Source organism: Dipodomys merriami, unplaced genomic scaffold (assembly GCF_024711535.1).
Source record: "Dipodomys merriami isolate MVZ:Mamm:240054 unplaced genomic scaffold, mDipMer1.0.p SCAF_55, whole genome shotgun sequence".
Taxonomy (NCBI): Eukaryota; Metazoa; Chordata; class Mammalia; order Rodentia; family Heteromyidae; genus Dipodomys; species Dipodomys merriami.
Window position 1 is genome coordinate 1887942 of NW_027206124.1, and position 23675 is coordinate 1911616.

The 23675-nt window shown below is 55.9% G+C and overlaps 3 protein-coding genes across 3 annotated transcripts; all 3 read left to right on the forward strand.

Annotated features, from left to right (window-relative positions):
- The first annotated feature begins 497 nt into the window (after positions 1-497).
- On the forward strand, positions 498-2552 carry H1-0 (H1.0 linker histone). The gene has a single exon (XM_069999481.1). It carries the CDS (start codon positions 811-813, stop codon positions 1393-1395), a length of 585 nt encoding a protein of 194 aa, XP_069855582.1. The 5' UTR covers positions 498-810; the 3' UTR covers positions 1396-2552.
- Positions 2553-2971: 419 nt separating this feature from the next.
- Positions 2972-10546, forward strand: Gcat (glycine C-acetyltransferase). The gene is made up of 9 exons (XM_069999482.1): positions 2972-3211; positions 6139-6269; positions 7109-7210; positions 7584-7730; positions 8896-9050; positions 9176-9258; positions 9411-9585; positions 9883-10004; positions 10245-10546. Exons 1-9 carry the CDS (start codon positions 3016-3018, stop codon positions 10394-10396), a joined length of 1263 nt encoding a protein of 420 aa, XP_069855583.1. The 5' UTR covers positions 2972-3015; the 3' UTR covers positions 10397-10546.
- A 5150-nt stretch (positions 10547-15696) lies between these two features.
- Galr3 (galanin receptor 3) lies at positions 15697-17498 on the forward strand. Its single transcript, XM_069999851.1, has 2 exons — positions 15697-16055; positions 16718-17498. Exons 1-2 carry the CDS (start codon positions 15697-15699, stop codon positions 17496-17498), a joined length of 1140 nt encoding a protein of 379 aa, XP_069855952.1.
- The last annotated feature ends 6177 nt before the right edge of the window (positions 17499-23675 follow it).

The following is a 23675-nucleotide window of genomic DNA, read 5'->3' on the forward strand; positions in this document are numbered from 1 at the left end:
CCGTTTCGGCCCGGCTGGGAGTCGCCCAGTTCGGGGCCGCGTGTGTTAGTTGGGGTCGCTTTTCAGCCGCTCCCACGGGTCGGGGGGCGCCGCAGGAGGTCGGGAGTGGGGGTCCCCGGTAGCCCCAGGGGAGAGCTTTACTAGGAGGGGTTCCCCGCCCCGGGGCTCCCCGGCGCGACAGAGCCAGCCCCCCGCAAAGGGGAAATGTCCCGGCGCCCCGGCGGCCCTCTGCGCCGTTTGGGGCGCTTGGAGGCCGCGGGGGGCGGCGGCCGGGCCGGCGGGGGGCCCAGCAAGGAAGCCCAGGGACCCGGGCAGCCGCCCGAGGGGCTGGCGAGGGCCGGGGAGGCCCGGGCTGGTGAGAAAGGTCGGATTTGCCGAGCGGAAGAAACACAGATGGCGGCGGCGCGGCGCCATTCCGGGCCGGGAGCAGGCAGCCAGCAGCCCTGTCCTCACCGCGGTCCGCCCGCCGCCGCTAAATACCCGGATGCGCCGCCCGAGCGCCAGACGCGGAGCTGGGAAAAGGGAGGCGGCGCAGGCGGAGCCCCAGCACGAGCCTGAACCCCGGCCGGAGCCCCGGACCGGCGCCCACCGCGAGGCCCCGCACAGCCAACGCGGCCGGCCCTCCCCGCCCGGCCCCGCCGGGGCGAGGCGGCCGCGGCTCCCCGACAGCGCGCCCGGACCTGGCCTGCCAGCCGGGGTCCCGCGAGCAGATCCCGGGGCGGGCAGCCTCCTTTGCGCAGCCTCGGACCGGGGCGGCCAACTTCGCCAGGCGCCTTCCACCCAGCGGGTCCGGTCGGGCAGGGCACCACCATGACCGAGAACTCCACGTCCACTCCCGCGGCCAAGCCCAAGCGGGCCAAGACCTCCAAAAAGTCCACAGACCACCCCAAGTATTCGGACATGATCGTGGCCGCCATCCAGGCGGAGAAGAACCGCGCGGGCTCCTCGCGGCAGTCCATCCAGAAGTACATCAAGAGCCACTACAAGGTGGGTGAGAACGCCGACTCCCAGATCAAGCTGTCCATCAAGCGCCTGGTCACCACCGGTGTCCTCAAGCAAACCAAAGGGGTGGGGGCCTCGGGCTCCTTCCGGCTAGCCAAGAGCGACGAGCCCAAGAGGTCAGTGGCTTTCAAGAAGACCAAGAAGGATGTCAAGAAGGTGGCCACGCCAAAGAAGGCCACCAAACCCAAGAAGGCTGCCCCCAAAGCCTCCAGCAAGAAGCCCAAAGTCACCCCCGTCAAGAAGGCCAAGAAGAAGCCGGCTGCCACGCCCAAGAAAGCTAAAAAACCCAAGGTTGTCAAAGCCAAACCCGTCAAAGCATCCAAGCCCAAGAAAGCCAGACCAGTGAAGCCCAAAGCCAAGTCCAGTGCCAAGAGGGCAGGCAAGAAGAAGTGACAGCCAAGCCCTCCCTTGCGGACACTCCTTCCTCTCTCCTCTTTTCTGTAAATACTTTCTCCTTTCTTCTCTCTTGATCCTCCTCACCTGCAACCCTTTGCCCATTCTAGTCTGACTGTGTAAGACACAATTCTGATGCCTCAAGAAATTGTGGACGAATTTTTTTTTTCCTTAAGCCAGCCATGCAAGAAGAGCAGCAACATATCTCAACTCGAGGATGAGAATATAGTTCTATTTGGTTCTGGACATTTGCTGTCAGTCTTCTGGGGTTAGGGACTTGAGTGGACTTTTGGATTTTCCTGGGTGGCTTGTTTGCTGTGAAGGCAGATGGGGAGGAGAATGGGCGAGGCAGTTTGTTCTGCCCAGGAGCTCCAAGTTGGGCACTCTGGGACTGTTTGCCTTTGGTGGGGGAGCGGGGAGAGAAAGGGTGAAAAACTGGCCACCTAGCAGTGGTTGACAATAGGGGTGTCCAGACCTGTTTCCTCCTCACTTTTTGTTAGTCTGCCCTGTGGCTTCCCTATTGTCTTTGGGAGAGAAAGAGGATTAACATCGCTCCCTGCAGAAGCTGTAGCTTCTCCCAGTCAGCTGGGAACTCACCTTGTGGCCGGGGTCTTTCTGTGACTTATGCAAAGTCTCTTGATAAGTGGTAGTAGAAATTTGGGGGGTAAGGGTGGGGAGTCAGTCAATCAAGTGCCTCAGTGTGCCCTATTGAAACTGGGGGTTTTCCACCCATTTGGTGGATTGCATCCTAGAGGAAGACTTTTTTTCTTGTCTGCTCCTCCCGTATTTGGGGTGGCTTTGCTTGGTCTGCTGAGGCTTCAGCCCCAGCTACTTTACAAGCCTCGCGATCTTTTTACTCCTGAGTCTTTGCTAGTACTGGGGGGCAGGGAGAATAGGCCTTAAGTAGTTGGAATTTGCTGAGTAGTTTTAGGTCTGGTGCATGTGTGTCCATATGTATATAAGCGTAGCTAGGGCGATCCATACGCCTCATACCAGGAGCTGGGAGAAAAAAATCTGTACAGTTGTCTGTCTTATTTTTAATAGGAAGAGTGCGCACTCTTCCTCCCTCCCCTTTTTAAACAAGTGTTATTTGTGCTGCCGGGAAGAATTTGCTGTCGTTGTCATTTTAAAACTTTAAAATAAAATTGGAAAAGGAAGCCCTGAGCGATGTGGTTTTTTTCCCCCCTCACCTTTAAACTAGAAGAGAACGTGAAACAATTGGGGGAGATCCTGGGTGGGGGCCCAAGCTTGCACCTGAGCTCCGAGGGAGGGGTCCGAGAGGTGACAAAAGGACCCGGGGGTGGGGACGTTCTCGGGGCGTCTTGCCTTTGGTGTCCAGGGGGCACCCCATTTCTTTCCCAAGGTGTCTGTGGGCGGGGGGCGGGGCCGGGCGCGCCCCGCCCCGCCCCCTTGGCTCCCCCCTCCAGTCTCCACTTACAAATCACCTTCGGTCTTCAGCAGCTACCGCCCGGCCACGCCCACAAACCAGGGCCGCCCCGCCCCTTTAAGGTGGCCCCTCTCGCGCTGATTGGTCGCCCGGCCCCGGCCTCCCCACGTGACGGGCAAAGCCCGAGTTCTTAGTGCGCACGGGTCCCGCGGCGTCTTCTGGCGGCGGGCGCGATGTGGGCTGTGGGCTTCTGGCGCGCGGCGGCCTGGGCGGCCCCCCGCGGACGCCGCGCACACTCGGCGCTGGCGCAGCTGAGCGGCATCCTGGAGGCGGAGCTGGAGGGGATCCGCGGGTCTGGGCTGTGGAAGGATGAGCGGGTCATCGCCTCCCCGCAGGGCTCGCACATCCACGTGGACGGCATCCCCGGAGGTAACTCCCCTCCCCGCCGGGTGGCGCCCAGGAACGCGGGCTCCGGAGCGGCCGGGAGCTGGGGGCGCCGCTCCGCCCTCCTCCCGCGGCCGGGGCTCCCCGGGGTGTACCCGGTTAAACCCGTTTCCAGGGCGGGAGGTTTTCCCGGGAGCACTTTTTGTGCCGAGAAAAGTAGACGGGGACGCAGCCCTGTGAATGCATGACAAAAAGTCCCCGGCCAGGGAACCGCAAGCGAAGATCCCGTTCCAGATCTAAACTAGTCTGGCGCTGCGGCTCGCGCCTGCGGTAACCCTGGCAGCTCAGTAGGCTGAGACCTGGGCATCCTGGGTTAAAGCCAGTCTGGGCAGACAAATCCCCAAGACTTTGTTAATTGGAGATGATCCGATTAAGAAGCAAAAAGCTAGGAGAGGAGTGTGTGGTTCAAATGATAGATCAAAAAACCCCACAAAACCGGAGTGAGGGCTGGGAAGTTGGCTCAGTGGTAGAACGCTTGCCTTGCATGCCTGAGGCCCTGGGTTCGATTCCTCAGCACCACATAAGCAAAAAAGAAAAAAGCCGGAAGTGGCGCTGTGGCTCAAGTGGTAGAGCGCTAGCCTTGAGCTGAGGAGCTGAGGGACAGCGCCCAGGCCCAGAGTTCAGACCCCACGACTGGACCAAAAAAAAAAAAAAAAAAAAAAGAACCGGAGTGAGCCAGCCACTGGTGGCTCAGGGTAATCCTAGCTATTCAGGACACTGAGATCTGAGGGGGGCAGATAAATCCAGGAGACTCTCCAGTTAACTAGCAGAAAGCCAGAACTGGGGTTGTGGCTCAAGTGGCAAAGTGGTAGCCTTGAGCAGAAGAAACTCAGTGACAGCATCCAGGCCATGAGTTCAAGCCCTAGGACTGGCAGGGGGGGAGGGATTGAGTAAAAGTGTCTGTGAGAGGTCCTGAGCCTGAATCCAGGCCCCAGACTCAGCATAAAAATATATTAAAACACAAAAAAAGCTGGGCATCGATAACTCACAACTGTAATACTAGCTACTTAGAAGGCTGAGATCAGGGCTGGGAAGGTGGCTCAGTGGTAGAGCGCTTGCCTTGTATGCATGAGGCCCTGGGTTCAATTCCTCAGCATCACATAAGCAAAAAAGAAAAGCTGGAAGTGGTGCTGTGGTTCAAGTGGTAGAGTGCTAGCCTTGAGCTGAAGAGCTGAGGGACAGCGTCCAGGCCCAGAGTTCAGGTCCCATGACCAGACCCAAAAAAAAAAAAAAAAAGAAGGCTGAGATCTGAGGATCATGGTTCAAAGCCAGCCCAGGCAGGAAGGTCTGTGAGACTCTTATTTCCAGTGAACCACCAGAAAACTGGAAGTGGCACTGAGGCTCAAGTGGAAGAGCACTCACCTTGACCTGAAGAGCTGAGAGACAGCGCCCAGGCCCAGAGTTCAAGCCTTATGACCGACCAAAAAAAAAAAAGAAAAGTGCACGAACGCCAATATTCTGTTGTGGTTGATGCCCGGCAGGGAGGACAGGACTGTAATCGTACAAAGTAATTCACATTTTGGTGCACATTTACTATAACATTCTTGCCATTCAGTACAAACAGTGGACTTTGGACCACCCATCTCTTCCTCACCCCCTCCTGCCTCACCCCTGCCCCCATGTAAGGACCATTACACCATGACTCCACCCACCCACTCCAGCTGAGAGAGACTTATTTACAGAGTCTAAAGGAATGGTTTTTTTTGTTTTTTTGGTTTTTTTTTGGTCCGGTCCGTGGGGCCTGAACTCTGGGCCTGGGCGCTGTCCCTCAGCTCTTCAGCTCAAGGCTAGAGCTGTACCACTTGAGCCACAGCGCCACTTCCGGCTTTTTTCTTTTTGTTTATGTGGTGCTGAGGAATCGAACCCAGGGCCTCATGCATGAAAGGCAAGCACTCTACCACTGAGCCACCTTCCCAGTCCTAACGGAATGGTTTTAAGCCAATAATTCTCTTATTTACAAGAGAGCCCTCCCCCCCCCAAAAAAAAAAAACAGAAAGAAGAAAGTGGGGGATAGCTTAAAAAACCCCAGAACAGGGGCTGGGAATGTGGCTTAGTGGTAGACATGCATGAAGCCCTGGGTTCGATTCCTCAGTATCACATACACAGAAAAACCCAGAAGTGGTGCTGTGGCTCAAGTGGTAGAGTGCTAGCCTTGAGCAAAAGAAGCTCAAGCACAGTGTCCAGACCCTGAGTTCAAACTCTAGGACTGGCCATAAACAACAACAGAATAACTGGATTCTAGAAGAAATTGGCCACCATTGTTGGCCACATTTGGTCAGGCGGCTGCCTCCACCTCCACATCCCCTGGCCCTCTGGCAGTCAAGCCTTTTCAAAAAAAAATTAAAATTAAAAAAAAAAATTAAAGAGCCGGGTGCTGGTGGCTCATGCCTGTAATCCTAGCTACTCAGGAGGCTGAGATCTGAGGATTGCGGTTCAAAGCCAGCCCGGGCAGGAGAGACCGTGAGACTCCTATCTCCAATAAACCACCAGAAAACCGGAAGTAGCGCTGTAGCTCAAGTGGTAGAGCGCTCGCCTTGAGCTGAAGAGCTGAGGGACAGCGCCCAGGCCCAGAGTTCAAGCCCCACGGCCGACCAAGAAAAAAAATTAAAGAAAAGTAGAAAGATAATGAAAGGAGATTTTGAAAAGGTTTGACATGATTCCTCTCTGTTATTCGGTCTTGGGTCTATTTTTGTCTTTTAAAAAATATGATTTCGGGGTGTGTAGGGGAATGGGTTGCTCTGATTTGCAAGGTTCGGTCACACCACATCTACGCCTCTTCAGTCTCTTAAATAGGGTTGGGTTGGATGCTCTGCTGCCTAGTTTTACAGGTACCATTTGCTAAAGTTGGAGGAGGGTGCGCCCTGCCTGGCTGTGTGGGCCACAGCAGTCTGCCCATCTCTTTTACACCCCAGGAATCCTCAACTTCTGTGCCAACAATTACCTGGGCCTGAGCAGCCACCCCGAGGTGATCCAGGCAGGTGTGCAGACTCTCAAGGACTTTGGATCTGGCCTTAGCTCTACCCGCTTCATCTGTGGGACTCAGGTACACAGCTGTCTGCTTCCCACAGTCCGCAGGGCTGCTTTAGCCAGATCAGCTAATCCCATTCTAAGCCCCAGAGCTACAAGAACACTTCTGCTTCAAGCCACAATGGCTCACAAATGGTAGAGTACAAGCCTTGAGTTAAAAGCCCAGCAAGGGTACAAGGCCTTGAGTTCAAATCCTAGTACAGGCATCAAAAAAAAAAAAAAGCTCTGGGAAAGTGACTCAGTGGTAGAGTGCTTACTTTGAATGCATGAGGTCCTGGGTTTGATTCCTCAGCACCACATACAAAGAAAAAGCCAGAAGTGGTGCTGTGATTCAAGTGGTAGAGTGCTAGTCTTGAGCTGAAGAGCTAAGGGACAGTACCCAGGTCCAGAGTTCAAGCCCCACGACCAAAAAAAGAAGCGGGGGAGACCCTACTCCTGTTCCATGTGTTGCCTCTTTTCTCTCTGAATGATGAGGTACAATAAACGTCACAGGTACAACTCCTTTCCTATCAGACACTTTTGGACAAAAACCTCATTCAGACCAAACAGCTTTCAACAAGTAGAGGGTCAAATGAGTGCAGAATTGTTTAGGTGATCCTCTTTTAGGCTATAGTACAACCCAAAAAGAAACACTTAGCCAGATATTAGGAAGGTATATCTTCCCCATTGCCATTTGTAATTCCATAGACCAAGCCCAGAACGCCTCACTGGGAGATCTACCAGACTCCTGAGGCCTAGGGTAACGTGTGGCTGAGGCTGCAGACTTTCTGGTCTCTGTGGCACTCTTCCCTCCCTGCCCACCCCCCGCCACCACCCTAGGCTTTAACACCTACCTGTCTCACATACTTCCTTTAGACCATCCACAAGAATCTAGAAGCCAAGTTAGCCCGCTTTCACAAGCGGGAGGCAGCCATCCTTTTCCCCAGCTGTTTTGATGCCAACGCCGGTTTCTTTGAGGTATGTGGTGCCCTGGAGCGCTTGGGGGTAGGCAGTCAGGAGAGTCTGGTCACAGGCTGGTGCCAGCCCTGGAGACTCCAATATCCTTTCTGTATAGAGGTTGGGTGAAGTTGGCCAAAGAAGGCTGGGGCTTGTGAGGAGCCCAGCTTCCGGGGAGTTTGGGGATAACTTGGTCCGCAGGAAGGCTGGGAGCACCTGGGACTACCTGATGCCTCTTCCCCTATCACCCATCCAGCCCGGTGCTGGGGCCTGGTGAGCCAGGTGGAAGGGAGTGGCACCTTGCTTCCCTGTCCTGGCTGGCAGTGGGATCTGGGACTCAGGAAGTCCTAATAGGGGACGTGGGGGTGGCCGGACCATCACTGCCTCCCTCCAGGCTCTGCTGACCCCCGAGGATGCAGTCCTGTCAGACGAGCTGAACCATGCCTCCATCATCGATGGCATTCGATTGTGCAAGGCCCACAAGTATCGGTACCGCCACCTGGACATGGCTGATCTGGAAGTCAAGCTGCAGGAGGCCCAGGTGGGTTGAGGACAAAGCCTGTGCTTACCCTCAGGCTCCCCTGTCAAAGATGAGGATCGAGAGGCTCCCTCCTCATTGGCAAATAGCCTGGAAGTGTGGAGCGGCCAGGTCTAGAGCTCAAGTTCCCCATGTCCCAGCTTGCCTGAAGCAAGCACCATCCAGCAGTAGGCACCGGGCTCAGGTGTGGGTGGGAAGCCGGGCGCTGGGGGCTCACACCTGTCATCCTAGCTAGTCTAGAGGCCTGAGATCTGAGGAGGATCAGGGTTCAAAGCCAGGGTGGGCAGGAAAGTCCAGGAGACAATTATCTCTTATTAACCAGCCAAAAGCTGCAAGTAGAGCTGTGGCACATGTGGTAAAACACCAGCCTTGATTTTTTTTTTTTTTTGCCAATCATGGTGCCTGCTACCACTTGAACCACAGCACCACTTCCAGCTTTTTCTGCTTATGTGGTGCTGAGGAATCGAACCCAGGGTCTCATGCATGCAAGGCAAGCGCTCTACCACTGAGCCACCTTCCCAGCCCCCTAAAACAAAACACCAGCCTTGAGTAAAGAAGCTAAGGAACAACGCCTAGGCCCTGAGTTCAAGCCCCAGTACTCACACTGACATACACCAAACACACACACACACACACACACACACACACACACACACACACACACACAGAGAAAACTTGAGTGGATGTATCGTTAGGACCTGGCTTTACTCCAGCTTGCCCTCTAGAACCTGGCCTAAGGGAGGTGGGGGGTCCAAGCCCCTTCTTAGTACTCTGGGCTAAGTGTAACTCCAGACCCCCTAAAAAGAGAGGCTCAGAGAAGAGAGGCCTAGAAAAGACAGGCTCAGAAGAAAAGACTTTCCCAGGGGCTGGGAAGGTGGCTCAGTGGTAGAGCTCTTGCCTTGCATACATGAGGTCCTGGGTTCGATTCCTCAGCACCACATAAGCAAAAAGAAAAAAAGCTGGAAGTGGCGCGCGCTGTGGCTCAAGTGGTAGAGCGCTAGCCTTGAGCTGAAGAGCTCAAGGACAGCGCCCAGGCCCAGAGTTCAGGTCCCACGACCGGACCAAAAAAAGAAAAGAAAAGACTGTCCCAGTGCCAAGTAGCCCAGAGAGCAGGAAGTAGCTTGGCCCAGCCCTGCCTGACCCACGCCTGCTTGTGTGTACCTTGCAGAAGCACCGGCTACGCCTGGTGGCCACCGACGGGGTATTCTCCATGGATGGTGACATTGCCCCCCTGCAGGACATCTGCCGCCTGGCCTCTCAATACGGTGCCCTGGTCTTCGTGGATGAGTGCCACGCCACTGGCTTCCTGGGGCCCACAGGACGGTGGGAGCACGTGGCCCCCTGAGGCTTGGGTGGGGCTCCCCAGGGTGGCTGGGAAACAGGGAGAGCCTGGCCCCACCTGCCCCTGGCCCTGGAGCCAGGGACAGCCGTGGTCACTTCCCTTGCAGGGGCACAGATGAGCTGCTGGGCGTGATGGACCAGGTCACCGTCATCAACTCCACTCTGGGGAAGGCGCTGGGGGGAGCAGCAGGTACCTGGGGGAAGGGGGGCGGGAACCAGGGGTCCTCTATCCATTCCCATGGCCCTGGGGAGCGCAGGAGGGCACATGGGCTGAGGGAAGTGGCTGCGGGGACTGGAAGGCTCTGGCCCCTGACCAACTGTCCCCTCTCCCTTTGTTCTCAGGGGGCTACACCACAGGGCCTGAGGCCCTCGTGTCCCTCCTCCGGCAGCGTGCCCGGCCCTACATGTTCTCCAACAGCCTGCCACCTGCTGTTGTTGGCTGTGCCTCCAAGGCTTTGGATCTGCTCATGGACGACAACAGCACCCTCATCCAGTCTATAGCTGCCAAAACGCACCGGTGCTGTTCCCAGCAGGGATGGGATAGGCTGAGGGGTGGGGTAAATGCCGAGGGCCTGCCCAGTTATCTACTCTGTACTTACCTTCCTGTCTCTTGTCTCTGCCTCTGTCCCTTCTTCCATCTCTGCCCTCTCTTGTCAGTCCTACCTTTATACCTCTCTTTGTTCTGCCTGTCCCCGACCTGGTGGCCTCTGCGGGGGAGGCCTCTATCTTTGTCTTGATTGGACATGGCTCCTGGGCCACATGCCCAGCTGACACAGATAGCAATGCCGTGTGAGACACGCAGCTGTGCCCACAGGTTCCGTAGTAAGATGCAGGCTGCCGGCTTTACCATCGCGGGGGCCGATCACCCCATCTGCCCTGTCATGCTGGGAGATGCTCGACTGGCTTCCTGCATGGCGGATGACATGTTAAAGAGAGGTAAGGACCAGTGGGGCCCAAAGGGAAACTGTAAAGTGCAGATGGTTCCTCCCCCAGGACTACTGCCTCTCCCACATCAGCCCTGTGTCTTGACTCTTGCACTGTGAGACACCCCGCCCCCACCCTGTAAGATCCTGGGCAGCCCCTTTGCCCCCTGCAGGGAAAGTTGGTGTTAATGTGTCTCACGCGGCCAGCCGCAGCCTCCTGACCCTGATATGCCCTTGCTATCTACCTTCCCAGGTATCTTTGTCATTGGATTCAGCTACCCGGTGGTCCCAAAGGGCAAGGCCCGAATCCGGGTACAAATCTCAACTGTGCACACTGAGGAGGACATTGACCGCTGTGTGGACGCCTTCGTGGAGGTGGGGCGGCTGCATGGCGTGGTGCCCTGAGCCCTGGGTGGGTACCAGCAGAGCCAGGATCTCTGCTACCTCCGGGACAAGGAAGGCTTTTTGGTCATGTTCCGTGGCTGGGATTGTCTCACGAGAGGCTTGAGCGTGTGGCCGTGACAGTTTGAAACAACAGTGTGAAAATGGCTGTGACACTTTGGTCTGCTTTATTCTCTCTGAAGAGGCCCTGTCCTGTCACTAGTTGAATCAGGAGCTGGGACTCTGAGGACAGGCACTAGAGACCTCAGAGCTGCCCTTCCCCAAATTGAAATGGCATCTGGAAGCTAGGGAAGGCCAGTTTGGCTGATGGCTTCCTCACTGCTGTAGAAGCGGCTGCGAATCCACTGTGGACCCTTTCCCACGCTATTCTGCAAAGCTCCCTCACCCCCAGCTGGTCCTTAGTTAATGCCTCATTCTATTGCCAAGCACCAGTAGCTCATGCCTGTAATCCTAGCTAGTCAGGACGCTGAAATCTGAGGGTTGCCGTTTCAAGACAGCTTGGGTGGGAAAGTCTGTGAGACTCTTCTATCTGCAGTGAACTTCCAAAGTCAGACGTGGAGCTGTGGCTTGAATGGTAGAGTGCTAGCCTTGAGCAAAAAAGGCTAAGGAACAATTAATTGCCAGACCCTGAGTTCAAGTCCCCGGACCAGCCAAGGAAAACCAAAAGCTGGAAGTGGAATCCTATAGCTCCTGTGGTAGAGCTCAGGCCTTGAGCCGAAAAAGCCAAGGAACAGCATCCAAGCCCTGAGTTAAAACCCAGTATCAGCTGGGTTGTGGCTGGGTATGTAGGCCTCTTTTGGAGGAAAGGCAGGAATTAGGATCCCAAAGAAAAGAATGGAGCAGCTGGGTGGCGGTGGCTCACTTCTGTAATCCTAGCCACTCAGGAAGCTGAGATCCAAGGATCACAGTTCAAAGCCAGCCTTGGCAGGAAAGTCCATGAGACTTCCAATTAGCCACTAGAAAACCAGAGTGGCACTGTGGCTTAAGTGGTAGAGCTCTATCCTTGAGAAGCGCCCAAGCATGGAGTTTGAGCCCCAGGACCCACAAGAAAAAAGAATGTGGGGGCTGGGAAGGTGGCTCAGTGGTAGAGCGCTTGCCTTGCATGCCTGAGGCCCTGGGTTCGATTCCTCAGCACCATATAAGCAAAAAGAAAAAAGCCGGAAGTGGCACTGTGGCTCAAGTGGTAGAGTGCTAGCCTTGAGCTGAAGAGCTGAGGGACAGCGCCCAGGCCCAGAGTTCAGGCCCCACGACTGGACCCAAAAAAAAAAAAAAAGAATGTGGATCACCAGTGGAGTCTTGGAGACTTTGGGCAGACCCCATTCTTGGGTGTTTGCTCCAGTTTCCCCTGCTGTTCTGTTAATTCACTCCAAGCCCTCTGGCAAAGGCTTTCTTTCAAGGCCTGCAGTCTAAAGATCAGCCTCCAGGGGGCGCAGGGACCCAGGCTATGCCTGCCCCACTCCCTTAGGGCTGGGGGCGTCACACCCAGTTGGTGGGGCGGCTCCCAGACAAGGTCCCAGCCTCCGGGGTCCACCACAGCTCTGCCCTAGGAGATCACAGTCCCTCCCCCACTGCTGCTGGGCGAGGAAGGGGCCTCTAACTCTCCGCCCGGCCTGAGCCTGGCCTGAGCAAGGTTCGCAAAGGGCTCACAATTTGCTTGGGGGTAAAACTGAGGCGAAAAGACTGATTTTCTTTCTCCTTCTTTTTTGCCAGTCCTGGGGCTTGAACTCAGGACCTAGGCACTGACCCTGAGCTTCTTTTTGCTCAAGGCTAGCACTCTACCACTAGAGCCACAGCGCCACTTCCAGCTTTTTCCCGTTTCTGTGGTACTGAGGAATTGAACCCAGGGCTTCATGCATGCTAGGCAAGCACTCTACCGCTAAGCCACCTTCCCAGCCCAAGACTCATTTTTATTGAGGACCAGGTCCAGTCCAGCCCTGAGTCCACCCATCTTGAGACCACTCTGAGCCCTGGCCCTACAGATACTTAGAAGCTGGGGTTCCAGGAATCTGAGTCCCAGGGCCCAGTGCAGGCATCCCACAGCAAAAGCACTAGCAGGCCACCGCCAGGAATAAATGCTGAGCACAGTGCAGGGAAAGGAGGGGACACACACACACACACTTGGCCCGGTGGCCAGCAATGCTAGGCCAGTGGCTTCATGTGCATGGTCTGCCCAGGCTGGCACTGTGCTTCCCACTGGGCACCATGGGCCAGCTGGTGGCAGTCACTGGGTTCTGTATGCCTAGGCCTGGGTCTTCCACCAACATCCAGGAGGAAGAGAAGGTGCTGGGCAGGCACAACAGCCCTCCATACACACGTCTTTCACCCAGGCTGGCAGGATTCACTGAAAGGCTGCATCCTTCAGAGCTCCCAGGCCTCGGCCCACATCCCCTGCATCTAGCACTGGGTTCACCGAGGGCAGCAGCAGAAGCAAAGGAAGGAGGTGGCCATGGGCACGCTGTGGCTGGGGTCATGGTGACACCTCCATCTTACCTGTCCTGCAGGGCTTTCAGTGGTGGTTTCTACCACCTCCCAACCACCCTAGTAAGCAGAGTGCCAGCCCCCGTGGGGAGGGGACTTGCCTGCCCAAAGGGCAGAGTAGCAGGGTGGCATGGGTTTCTGGCTTTCCCGTTCATTCTGAGATTGAGGTACTTCTGAGACTCTAACTGCTTTACTATCCATGATCCTAAAATTCCTATCACACCCTGTCTAGAATCCTGTAAGTCTCCCCTGTTTAGGGATTATTATAATAGCCTAAAATTTTGCTGGCCATAGATGGCTCATGCCACCTGTCAGGAAGTTGAAATCTGAGGATCAAGGTTCAAAGCTAGCCTGGGCAGGAAAATCTGTGAGACTTTATCTTCAGTTAACTACAAAAAAACAAAAAAAGTTCAGGAATAGAGCTGTTGTGCAAAGTGGTTAAGCATTAGCATTGAGCACAAGCTCAGGGACAGTGCTCAGGCTCTGAGTTCAAGCCCCAGAATCAAGACACACACACACATATACAAAAAACCTCAGGGATTCTCTGCACCTGGGGTGGGTTGCACCCAACTTTTAGAGAGGTCTGGAGGGGTCTCCAAGAGTCTTTCCCAGCTCCCCCAACATTGAGTGTAAATCCCAGCTCTGTTGGCACATTTAGACCTGTCCTATCAGATTTCCCCTGAGTGTTTCCCTTGCCCTCAGATTCCAGAAAGACCATTCTCCTAACCCACCACAGACTCCCTTCTGCCCTCATAGCATAACTGCCAGTAGCAGTCTCCTGGTTGCTTTGACCCATTGCCCTCCCTCCTCCGGTGCTAGCCGCTCTACTTCCAGGCACCCCTGGTACTCAGGCCCTTGCCATGTGCTGGCATTCACCAACGACTGTTAACCTCCTTCGTGACAAGTCACTCAGTAATTTTCTTGCCCTCTGTCCATGCTTTTCACTTCAGGCCATAATAAACTTACAAAATAAATGTGTGGGGCTGGGAAGGTGGCTCAGTGGTAGAGCGCTTGCCTTGCATGCCTGAGGCCCTGGGTTCGATTCCTCAGCACCACATAAGCAAAAAGAAAAAAGCCAGAAGTGGTGCTGTGGCTCAAGTGGTAGAGCGCTAGCCTTGAGCTGAAGAGCTGAGGGACGGCACCCAGGCCCAGAGTTCAGGCCCCAGGACTGGACCCAAAATAACTAAATAAATAAAAATAATAAATGTGAAAGTTAATGTCCTGGTTCTAGAGCTTCGGCTGGCTCCTCTGTTGCCTTCAGGCTAACATGAAACTCAAGGGAGGTTTATAAACCATCTAGTTTCCAGCAGATGAAGCCCCTGGAACAAGCCCAAGGGAGAAAATGGGTCTGTGGGGATTCAAAAGAGCTTGAAGCATGGAGAAGCTATCTGGAGTCTGCTCTCAAGCCTAGGAAATCCCCTTCAGCTTAAATCAGCCCTACTTTGCGCAGAGAGAGGAGAGGATGGCGGCTTTAGTGGTTGGGAGGGCCACAGGCGGTGAGAGTGCCCAGAATGGGCTGGACCCTGGGCATGGAGGGGTTAACTACAAAAGCAATTTCAGAGAGCGAGATCAATGGGTTACTTACTGCCAGTGAGAAAGACAGAATGAGGCAGCGGGGACAGCGCAGGGGCAGCAGCGAGGGGCTGGCAGAAGAGCATGCCACTCCGGGGAAATCAAGGCCGAGGAGGAGGTGGCCAGTGGCTACTCCGGAAGGAATGGCCAAGTCCAGCGCAGCAGACAGCCGGGGGCAGGGCAGAGGAGGGGAGGGGCCTTAGAGGCAAAGGAAAGAGGGGGGGATGAAAGAGGCAGCCCTGTACCTGCGGGCAAGCAGGAGGGGAAGCAGAAGCACCACGGAGGGGCAGCGGCTGAGCCTGGAGGAAGCCCCAGCCTGGCCGCTCCAGCCAGGCTCCAGCAGGAGCCCAGTGCCCGGGGCTGAGGTGAGCATTGCCGTCCTGGGCGGGGGGCACCCTGATACATGCTGGGTGCTGGGGTAGCAGGAGACATTGCCTTTCTTCTCTTTTCCCTGACTCCCTACACCTGCTCCCAATTTGCCCACCGCCCTAGGGGGCCATGCACTCGAGGACACAGGACAGACAGTGAGCCACCATGGGGCTGTGGGGTGGGGGCGGGGGTGAGGGTGGACACACGTACACGTGCGCACGCGCTCAGGTTGTCGGGAGCCGCCACCTGCAAGTCTGTCAGCAAGATACCAGCTAGGCAACTACTCTAGATCTGCCATCTAGGTGTGATGGTCGCCACCCACACATGTCCCCTCTCTGGGCCTCAGTTTCCCCCTTCATGGGGATATCAGGCCACTGGCCTATGTGATGGCTCAGGGATGCCATCTGGGTTTTACTGAAGCAACAGCTTGTTGCCACAGGAAGTCCTCGCATCCCAGGGGCTCCCTTGGGTTTCAGAGGCCTGTTGAGAAGGAAAATACACCAGTTCCTGGGGCTGGCACTGCCCCTCCCCCAAGGCCACATCTTCACCAGATTCTGTGTCTCTACCTGCCTCCTGACTTGAGGGTGTCTAGCAATGACCCTCTTTACCCTGGGTTTTAGGGGTGTTCCCTAGGAAACCAAGGCAGTGAACGCACGCACACACATCCAATGTGAGTGTTAGCTTTTTGCTCACACAGGTGGTTCTTAGCAGTGATCTTTGGCTTTGTTCTCCCTCTCCCTCATTTCCCAAGAGCCTTCAGTCCAAGACACCTCATCAAACCCAGGCTGGGAGAACTAGGTCCTTGGGCCTGGTGCTGAGAGCTTGTGCTCCTGCCTGAGGGTGCAGCTTCTCTCTCCAGGTGCCCATTTCCATCTGATGGGGAGATGGCTGACACCCAGAACATTTCCTTGGAAAGCCCAGGGAGTGTGGGCGCCGTGGCAGTGCCGGTGGTCTTCGCCCTCATCTTCCTGCTGGGCACGGTGGGAAATGGGCTGGTGCTGGCAGTGCTGCTGCAGCAGGGCTCCAGTGCCTGGCAGGAGCCGGGCAGCACCACAGATCTGTTCCTCCTCAACCTGGCTGTGGCGGACCTCTGCTTCATCCTGTGCTGCGTGCCCTTCCAGGCGGCCATCTACACGCTGGATGCCTGGCTCTTTGGGGCTTTCGTCTGTAAGGCCGTGCACCTGTTCATCTACCTCACCATGTACGCCAGCAGCTTCACCCTGGCCGCGGTCTCGGTGGACAGGTGCGCTGGGCCCTGGGGGACTGGGGAGAAAAATCTGAGCAGCCCCAGGAGAGAATGGGGAACCAAAGAGACTGGTGGGAGAAAAGGCAGGAAAGGTCTGAGATCCTAGGGAACAAGTGTGTGTCTTACGTGTCAACCATCTGACAAATAGTAGGTGCTCTGTCGGTACATGGCAGAAGAACCTCATAATGCATTCAACAGATGTAACTGCCCACACCTGGCCTATTACTGTACTCAGTATAGCAGGGTTAAAGTCAGGCTCACTCCCTATCTAATGATCTTTTTTTCTTTTTCGTGGTCAGTCATGGGACTTGAACTCAGGGCCTGAGCACTGTCCCTGAGCTTTTTTGCTCAAGGCTAGCACAGCAGCTCTACTTCCAGGGTTTTATTTTTGGTGGTTAACTGGAGATGAGTTTCATGGACTTTTCCTGCCCAGGCTGGCCTCAAACTGCGATCCTCAAATCTCAGCCCCCCGAGTAGCGCCCAGCCAGCTAATGATTTTGATGAGTGCCTGGCCATGCTCTTAAGCACGTGGTGTTAAGGCCCCAACCTTCCCCACCAGGGTAGTGGAGGAGAGGAAAAGGGCGCGCGCATCGCAGGCCTGACACCCTCTGATCGGGCACCTGCTCCCCCCTCCTGTCCCCATCCCTGTCTGCCTTCAGGTACCTGGCGGTGCGGCACCCGCTGCGCTCGCGGGCCCTGCGCACCCCGCGCAATGCGCGCGCCGCCGTGGGCCTGGTGTGGCTGCTGGCGGCGCTCTTCTCGGCGCCCTATCTCAGCTACTACGGCACGGTGCGCTACGGCGCGCTGGAGCTCTGCGTGCCCGCCTGGGAGGACGCGCGCCGGCGCGCCCTGGACGTGGCCACCTTCGCCGCCGGCTACCTGCTGCCCGTGGCCGTGGTGAGCCTGGCCTACGGGCGCACGCTGCACTTCCTCTGGGCCGCCGTGGGCCCCGCGGGCGCCGTGGCCGCCGAGGCGCGGCGCCGGGCCACGGGGCGTGCGGGGCGCGCCATGCTGGCGGTGGCCGCGCTCTACGCCCTGTGCTGGGGCCCGCACCACGCGCTCATCCTCTGCTTCTGGTACGGCCGCTTCGCCTTCAGCCCGGCCACGTACGCCTGCCGCCTGGCCTCGCACTGCCTGGCCTACGCCAACTCCTGCCTCAACCCGCTGGTCTACGCGCTCGCCTCGCGCCACTTCCGCGCGCGCTTCCGCCGCCTGTGGCCCTGCGGGCGCCGCCGCCGCCACCACCACCACCGCGCGCCCTGCCCCGCGGGCGCCCGCCGCGCGCTCCGGCGTCGGGTCGGCCCTCTGACCTCTGGTCCCGCCGGCTGCCCTGGAGCCTCCTCTGGGCCTCGCGGGAGGCTGCCGATGGGCGGCGGCTGGGATGGTGGGGAGCCCACGGGGGATCCGGGGCACCGCAGAGATGCCCGGGGGCCACAGTGAACCTGTCCATGTGCAGGGCCTACAGGTCTAGCTGACCCCTGCCCCAGGGTGATGTCCAGGCGCGCAGCTGAGCAGTGGCAGAGCCTGGCTTCAGCACAGTGGACACGTGCCAGGTAACAGTAGATCAACCCAGCTGGGCAAAGCCCCTCGACCAGCCCTGGCCCTGTCCAAAGCCGGCCAGAGGACAGCTGCCCCTTCTAAGGCAGCTTCTAGGTCCTGCCCCCTCCCTCACCCCTTACCAAGCTCCCTCCCCGCTTGGTCCAAGCCTTCTCCTGGGTCCTTCAAGGGCAAGATGTGATTAGCTAGGCAGGCATCAGTGTGGCTCACACCTGCAATCCTAGCTACTCAAGAGGCTGAAATCTGGGGCTGGGAAGGCATGAGGCCCTGGGTTCGATTCCTCAGCACCACATAAGCAGAAAAAGAAAAAAGCCAGAAGTGGCGCTGTGGCTCAAGTGGTAGAGCGCTAGCCTTGAGCTGAAGAGCTGAGGGACAGCGTCCAGGCCCAGAGTTCAGGCCCACGACCAGACTGCCCCCCCCCCGCAAAAAAAAGAGGCTGAAATCCCAAGAGTTGCAGTTCAAAGCCAACCAGAACAGGAAAATCTGTGACTCTTATCTCCAATGAACCACCAAAGAGTCACAGGTGGACCTGTGGCTCAAGTAGTAGAGCATCAGCCTTGAGGGAAAAAGCTAAGGTGTTCAAGCTGCAGTACCATCACAAAAAAAGACAAGTATAATTAGTCCTGTAATACGAATGGAAAAATCAAGGATCAGAGAGGTTTAGTAACTTGTCCTGGTCGCATAACTAGGATTTGGTAGCGTTTGGATTCAAACCCATGCATTGCTGGCTAATGTTTTCTCCTCAATGGCCTTCTTCTCTACTTCTAGAGCCTCCTCTTGCTTGGTTCCAAAGCTTCTCATCACCTTTTTTTTTTTTTGGGGGGGGGTCATGAGGCTTAAACCCAGGGCCTGGACGCTGTCCCTGAGCTCTTTTGCTCAAGGCCAGCCCTCTACCACTTGAAGCCATAACCCCACTTCCAGTTTTCTGGTGGTTAGTTGGAGATAAGAGCCTCACAGATTTTCCTGCCCCAACTGGCTTTAAACTGTGATCCTCAGGTCTCAGCTTCCTGAGTAGCTAAGGTTACAGGCGTGAGCCACAGGTACCTCGCTCCCCCCCATTCAGCACCTACATCCGACTGGACGCTGTAGAGTCCTCAAGAGCTCCAGGTCCCTCCTTAGGAGAGTTCTACTTGTCTACTTGGGCAGTTGGGCCAAAAGGGCTTTGGATCTGTCTGGCTCTGGGGCCATTTCCTGGTCTCCAAATGGACCTTGCATTATTCCTTCAACCCTTTAGTGGTTTAAGAGACACATTTTGCCACCCTTGGGCCCCAGCTGGCCTCTCTGAGCCGCCGCCCCCCCCCTGCTTCTCCATCCCCCCCACACAGCTGGGGAAGTCTGTGGCTGTAGAAACCACTAATTAACCAATAAATCAGTCTTGATGGTTTCCAAGATGCCCACCTCCCTCCCTCCTTCCTTCCCTTCCAGTACATCAATAATGTTCATTAGCTTTGGGGCTGAGAACTGAGACCCCGCGGCTTCCAGGGCTCCCTGGCTCACCTCCCAGCTGCTGGGGCGCCCTGGGACGGGCCCGTCTGCACAGAAGGCAGCTGCACCTTCATCACTGCCAGCCACCTGCCACCGACTCCGGGGTCAGTGCAGCTGAAGGCTGAGACCAGGGAGGGGAGCAACTCCCTCTAGTCCTTTGGTAACAGACTCCCACCCCAGACCCAGGGTCCTTTCTTCCACATCTCTGAGAGCCTCCGGATCACCCAGGCAGAGAGACAGCCAGAATTTGAGTATACTCAGACCTGGGAAGGGACTGGCCAGTGGGACCTTCCATGGTGCCTTAGAGACTCAGTAGAACCTCACAGTGGCTCAGAGGCCTGACAGAGGACTACACAGCTTGGCACAGAGAAGGCATGCAACACTTACTGGATAAAAGAGGACAGCAGCCCGCCCCCCCCCGCCCCGCCTTCCTTCCTTCCTTCCTTCCTTCCTTCCTTCCTTCCTTCCTTCCTTCCTTCCTTCCTTCCTTCCTTCCTTCCTTCCTAACTCTTTCCTTATGTTATCTGAGAGCCCCCTGAATCCAGGCTTGAGGGGAAGACCTGACAGCCTGGGCCCTGGTGAGCCAAACACACAGGAAAGGCAGAGCACTGCGACATGCAGAACGGGATGTAACTAAAGACCACATTGGTGTGGGGGGGGCGGGGGGGTGAGAGAATGTTGAGGAGGACGCTCCTGCCTGCAAGGGGGACACAAGGCAGGATCCCAAAGTTCATAGCATTTTCCTAGAGAAGGGAGGGACACGCAGGTGGGTGAGCAGGAATACCAGCCGGCTGAGCAGCTGAAGCAGGTGAGTAAGATCAGCAGCAGAGTGGAGAGTGGGTGCAAATGTCACTCTAAGCCAAGGGCTGCCTGCAGCCTTCTAGGAGGGGAGGTAGAATTCAGAAAGCCCCAAGTTGAAAAGCAGGACTAAGAGGAAGGCAGTTCTTAGGGAGCCCCACCCCTCACCCCCAAGGCTTAGTGAGGAGTCAGGGAGGCCTGGACCCAGGCTAGGTAATGATTTTTGCCACAGTTGTGGCAGGAAGATGGATGGCCTGTTGCTGCCTCAGGCTGGGCTCCCGAGTTTGCTTCAGGGGCTAATAAAGTACTTGGAAGAACAGATGATTGTAGTCATTTGGTTAGGGAAGAAACAGTCAATGGGACTGGTACTCAGGCTGAAGGAGCTCAGGCTGGTGTCCCCAGGGCCCAGGAGAAGCTATGAGATCTCAGACCCCAGCCAAGTCCTGGTTGAGGGAGCCTTCCAGTCCCCAGGAAAAAAGTTCCTAGAAAACCTGTGTGAATCCCAGTCCTCAGGCGGGAAGTGTCCAGGGAAGGGAATCTGGTGACTGGCATCTGGCATGTGGGACAGGGTAAGCCTGTGAGCTCCCACAGGAAGGGAGGCAGGAGCGTGGGGTGAGCTATAAAGACCTCCGATCTGGATGGAGATTGTTCTATGTCCCAAGGGTGACAGGGAACCACTGGAGGAGACCAGAGTGACTCGAGGTTTAGATACCTCTAGAGTGGGTGGACAGAGAGATGGGGCAGGGAGATGCAGTGAGACACCAGACAGGCAAGAAGGACAGGCAGTGGGAGAGACATAGTCAACTGATTTGGGGGTAGATAGAGGGCAAGCAGGACAGCGATGTCCCTGCACTTCTGGCTTGGGCACTCAGCGTGACAGTGGAGACAACCCAGGGAACAGTTTAGAGGGCAGTGATGAGCTGGGTTGGGCCATGTGGTCATGGTGTGCTGGGCAGTCACAGTGGAGGCCTCATGCTTGGCCCTAGAACTTACATCTCATCTAGAGTCTGAAGATGGAGACACTGAAGCGGGAAAGAGTAAATGCTGTGCCCACGATTGCAGGGATAGGCTGGAATAGAATTGGGGTTTTAACTCAGGTTTATGTGATTGCAATTTTCTAATTGCAATCCTTAGAGGGAGGGGGACGAGGCAAGAAGGACTTTGTTTTTTCTTTTTCCTTTTCTTTGGAGGTTGTGAGGCTTGAACTCAGGACTTAGACTCTGTCCTTGAGGTTTTTTTTTTTTGTTGTTGTTGTTCGTGGGGCCTGAACTCTGGGCCTGGGCACTGTCCCTCAGCTCTTCTGCTGAAGGCTAGCACCCTACCACTTGAGAGTCAGCCCCACTTCCGGCTTTTTCTGCTTATGTGGTGCTAAGGAATCGAACCCAGGGCCTCATGCCTGCAAGGCAAGCACTCTACCACTGAGCCACCTTCCCAGCCCTGTGTCCTTGAGCTCTTTTGCTCAAGGCTAGCCCTCTACCACTTTGAGCCACAGCTTCACTTTCAGTTTTCTGGTAGTTACTTGGAGGTAAGAGTCACAGATTTTGCAGCCAGGATTGGCTTTGAACCAAGATCCTCAGATCTCAGCCTGAGTAGCTAGGATTACAGGTGTGAGCCATCAGCTGGCTAAGGAAGGACTTTCTTGGAGGGAGAAATTTGAATGAGAAAAGCAAGCCCCTATGCTGTCTGGTGGCAGGGCTGTGCCCAGGGAGGAGGGGAGAGGAGGGGAGGAAAGGCAGGCAGACACTGCCACCCCAACCAGCCCCTCCCCTTGCTTGGGGTTGCCGGGGACAGAGTCATCCATCTGTCAACCTGGAGGTGTAGAGCTGGGGAAATAAACACCAATTAACCACCCAGAGGTTGCCTAATGAATATTGCTTGCTCAGCCCTGATAAAGGCTTCATTTGTGAACTATTGGCTATAGTCTAGATGAGAGGAAAGCGGAGGGACAGGCTGAGCAGAAATTGTTCCTGATTTAAGAGTAAGCGGACAAGACTAATTTATTGAGGCTTCTGCTTACAGCCAAGTCAAGAGGCTGGGAGGAGGGTATGGGGAGAGGTAGGGGTGGGGAGGGAGACAGGCAGTAGGGTGGTGAGGGGCAGGGGATTCAGGACTGGGTGAAGTACTGCCTGTAAGAGTCAAGGCTCAGCCAGGCACCAGTGGCTCATGCTTGTAATCCTAGCTACTCAGGAGGCTGAGATCTGAGGATCGTGGTTCAAAGCCAACCCAGGCAGGAAAGTTTGTGACACTTTTTGTTGTTGTTGTTGGTCATGGTGCTTGAACTCTGGGCCTGGGTGCTGTCCCTCAGATCTTCAGCTCAGGGGAATCTCTACCACTTGAGCCACAGCACCACTTCTGGTTTTCTGGTGGTTTATTGGAGATTAGAGTCTCATGGACTTTTCCTTCCAAGGCTGGCTTTGAACCTCAATCCTCAGATTTCAGCCTCCTAAGTCACTAGGATTACAGACGTGAGGCACTAGCCCTCAGCTTGTGAGACTCTTATCTCTAATAAAACATAAGAAAACTGGAAGTGGTGCTGTGGCTCCAGTGGTAGAGCACTTGCCTTGAGCTGAAGAGCTGAGGGGCAGCGCCCAGGCCCAGAGTTCAAGCCCCAAACCAACAACAACAAAAAAGGTCAAGGCTCCCAGGTCCCTGGCTCTGGGCATCTGTGGAGCTGAGGAGGAAGGTAGCAGAGGGCATCTGGGAGCTGCTAAGAGAGCTCAAGAGGCCGGTGAACCCAGCAGAAGGACATAAGCTTACTCCTGGATCCTGCCAAGTATGTGTGGCTCGAACCTCTATAATCCTTATGACTCAGGAAGCTGAGATCTGAGGATCACGATTCAAAGCCAGCCTAGGCAGCAAAGTCCATGAGACTCTTGTCTCCAATTAATCATAGTAGAGATGTAGCTCAAGTGGGAGAGCACTAGCCTTGAGCAAAAATACTAAGGAACTGTTTAAGCCCCAGCATTTAGCCCCAGACCCAGACACACAGACATACACACTCCTTGCTCCTGATCTTCATAGTTATGACTTTTCCAGGTCTCAAAAGCAGAACTATACTCTGCTTGTGCCAGGTCCAATCTGAAGCACTGGGTGGCATCCATCCTGAGGCAGCCCCCCCACCAAGCCCTCCAGTCTCCCTCTGCCAGATCACCAAGTGCCTCGGTGATGCAGGCCATGCTTCCGGGCTTTGGAGCTAGAGGGTCAGCCTTGGTCATGGCTGCTTTGTGAGCACAGGAACAAGAAACCCACAGCCTGCAATCTCAGTCTGTGCCAAGTCCAACAAGCCCCGTCAACCTGAGCCTGCTTCTCCCTTGTAAAGTGAAATGGTCACATCTGGAGGGCCAAACTGGGGGCTGAGGTCCCTGTGGACCACAGAATGAGGGAATCCAAGCATTGGCCTGGCCTCTGTCCTGGTCTTGGCTCAGCTGTTGACAGTCTGGGAAGCAGGCAGTCTTGGTGGAAGGGACCAGCCCTGTAGGCATGTGGTCCCCAAATGGTGGCAGGAACAGCCTGTCCTAGGGTGGAAGCTTTCTAGGGCAAAGCTCTAGACCTCTGGCCTCTGCAGTTGGGTGAGCTAACCTCTTACCCCCAGGACTCCTCAGGCCTGGTTCATGCAGCTCTCCTCATGACCTCCAGAAGTCAGCCAGCAAGGACAGCAAGCAGAGCCAGCCCATCACTCACACCAGTCATCCTCTCCCTCCCCACTGGGCTCTGTTGAGGTACAGATCAGACCCTACCCTGACACTGAGCATGCTGCCAAGTTACACTTGGGTCCTA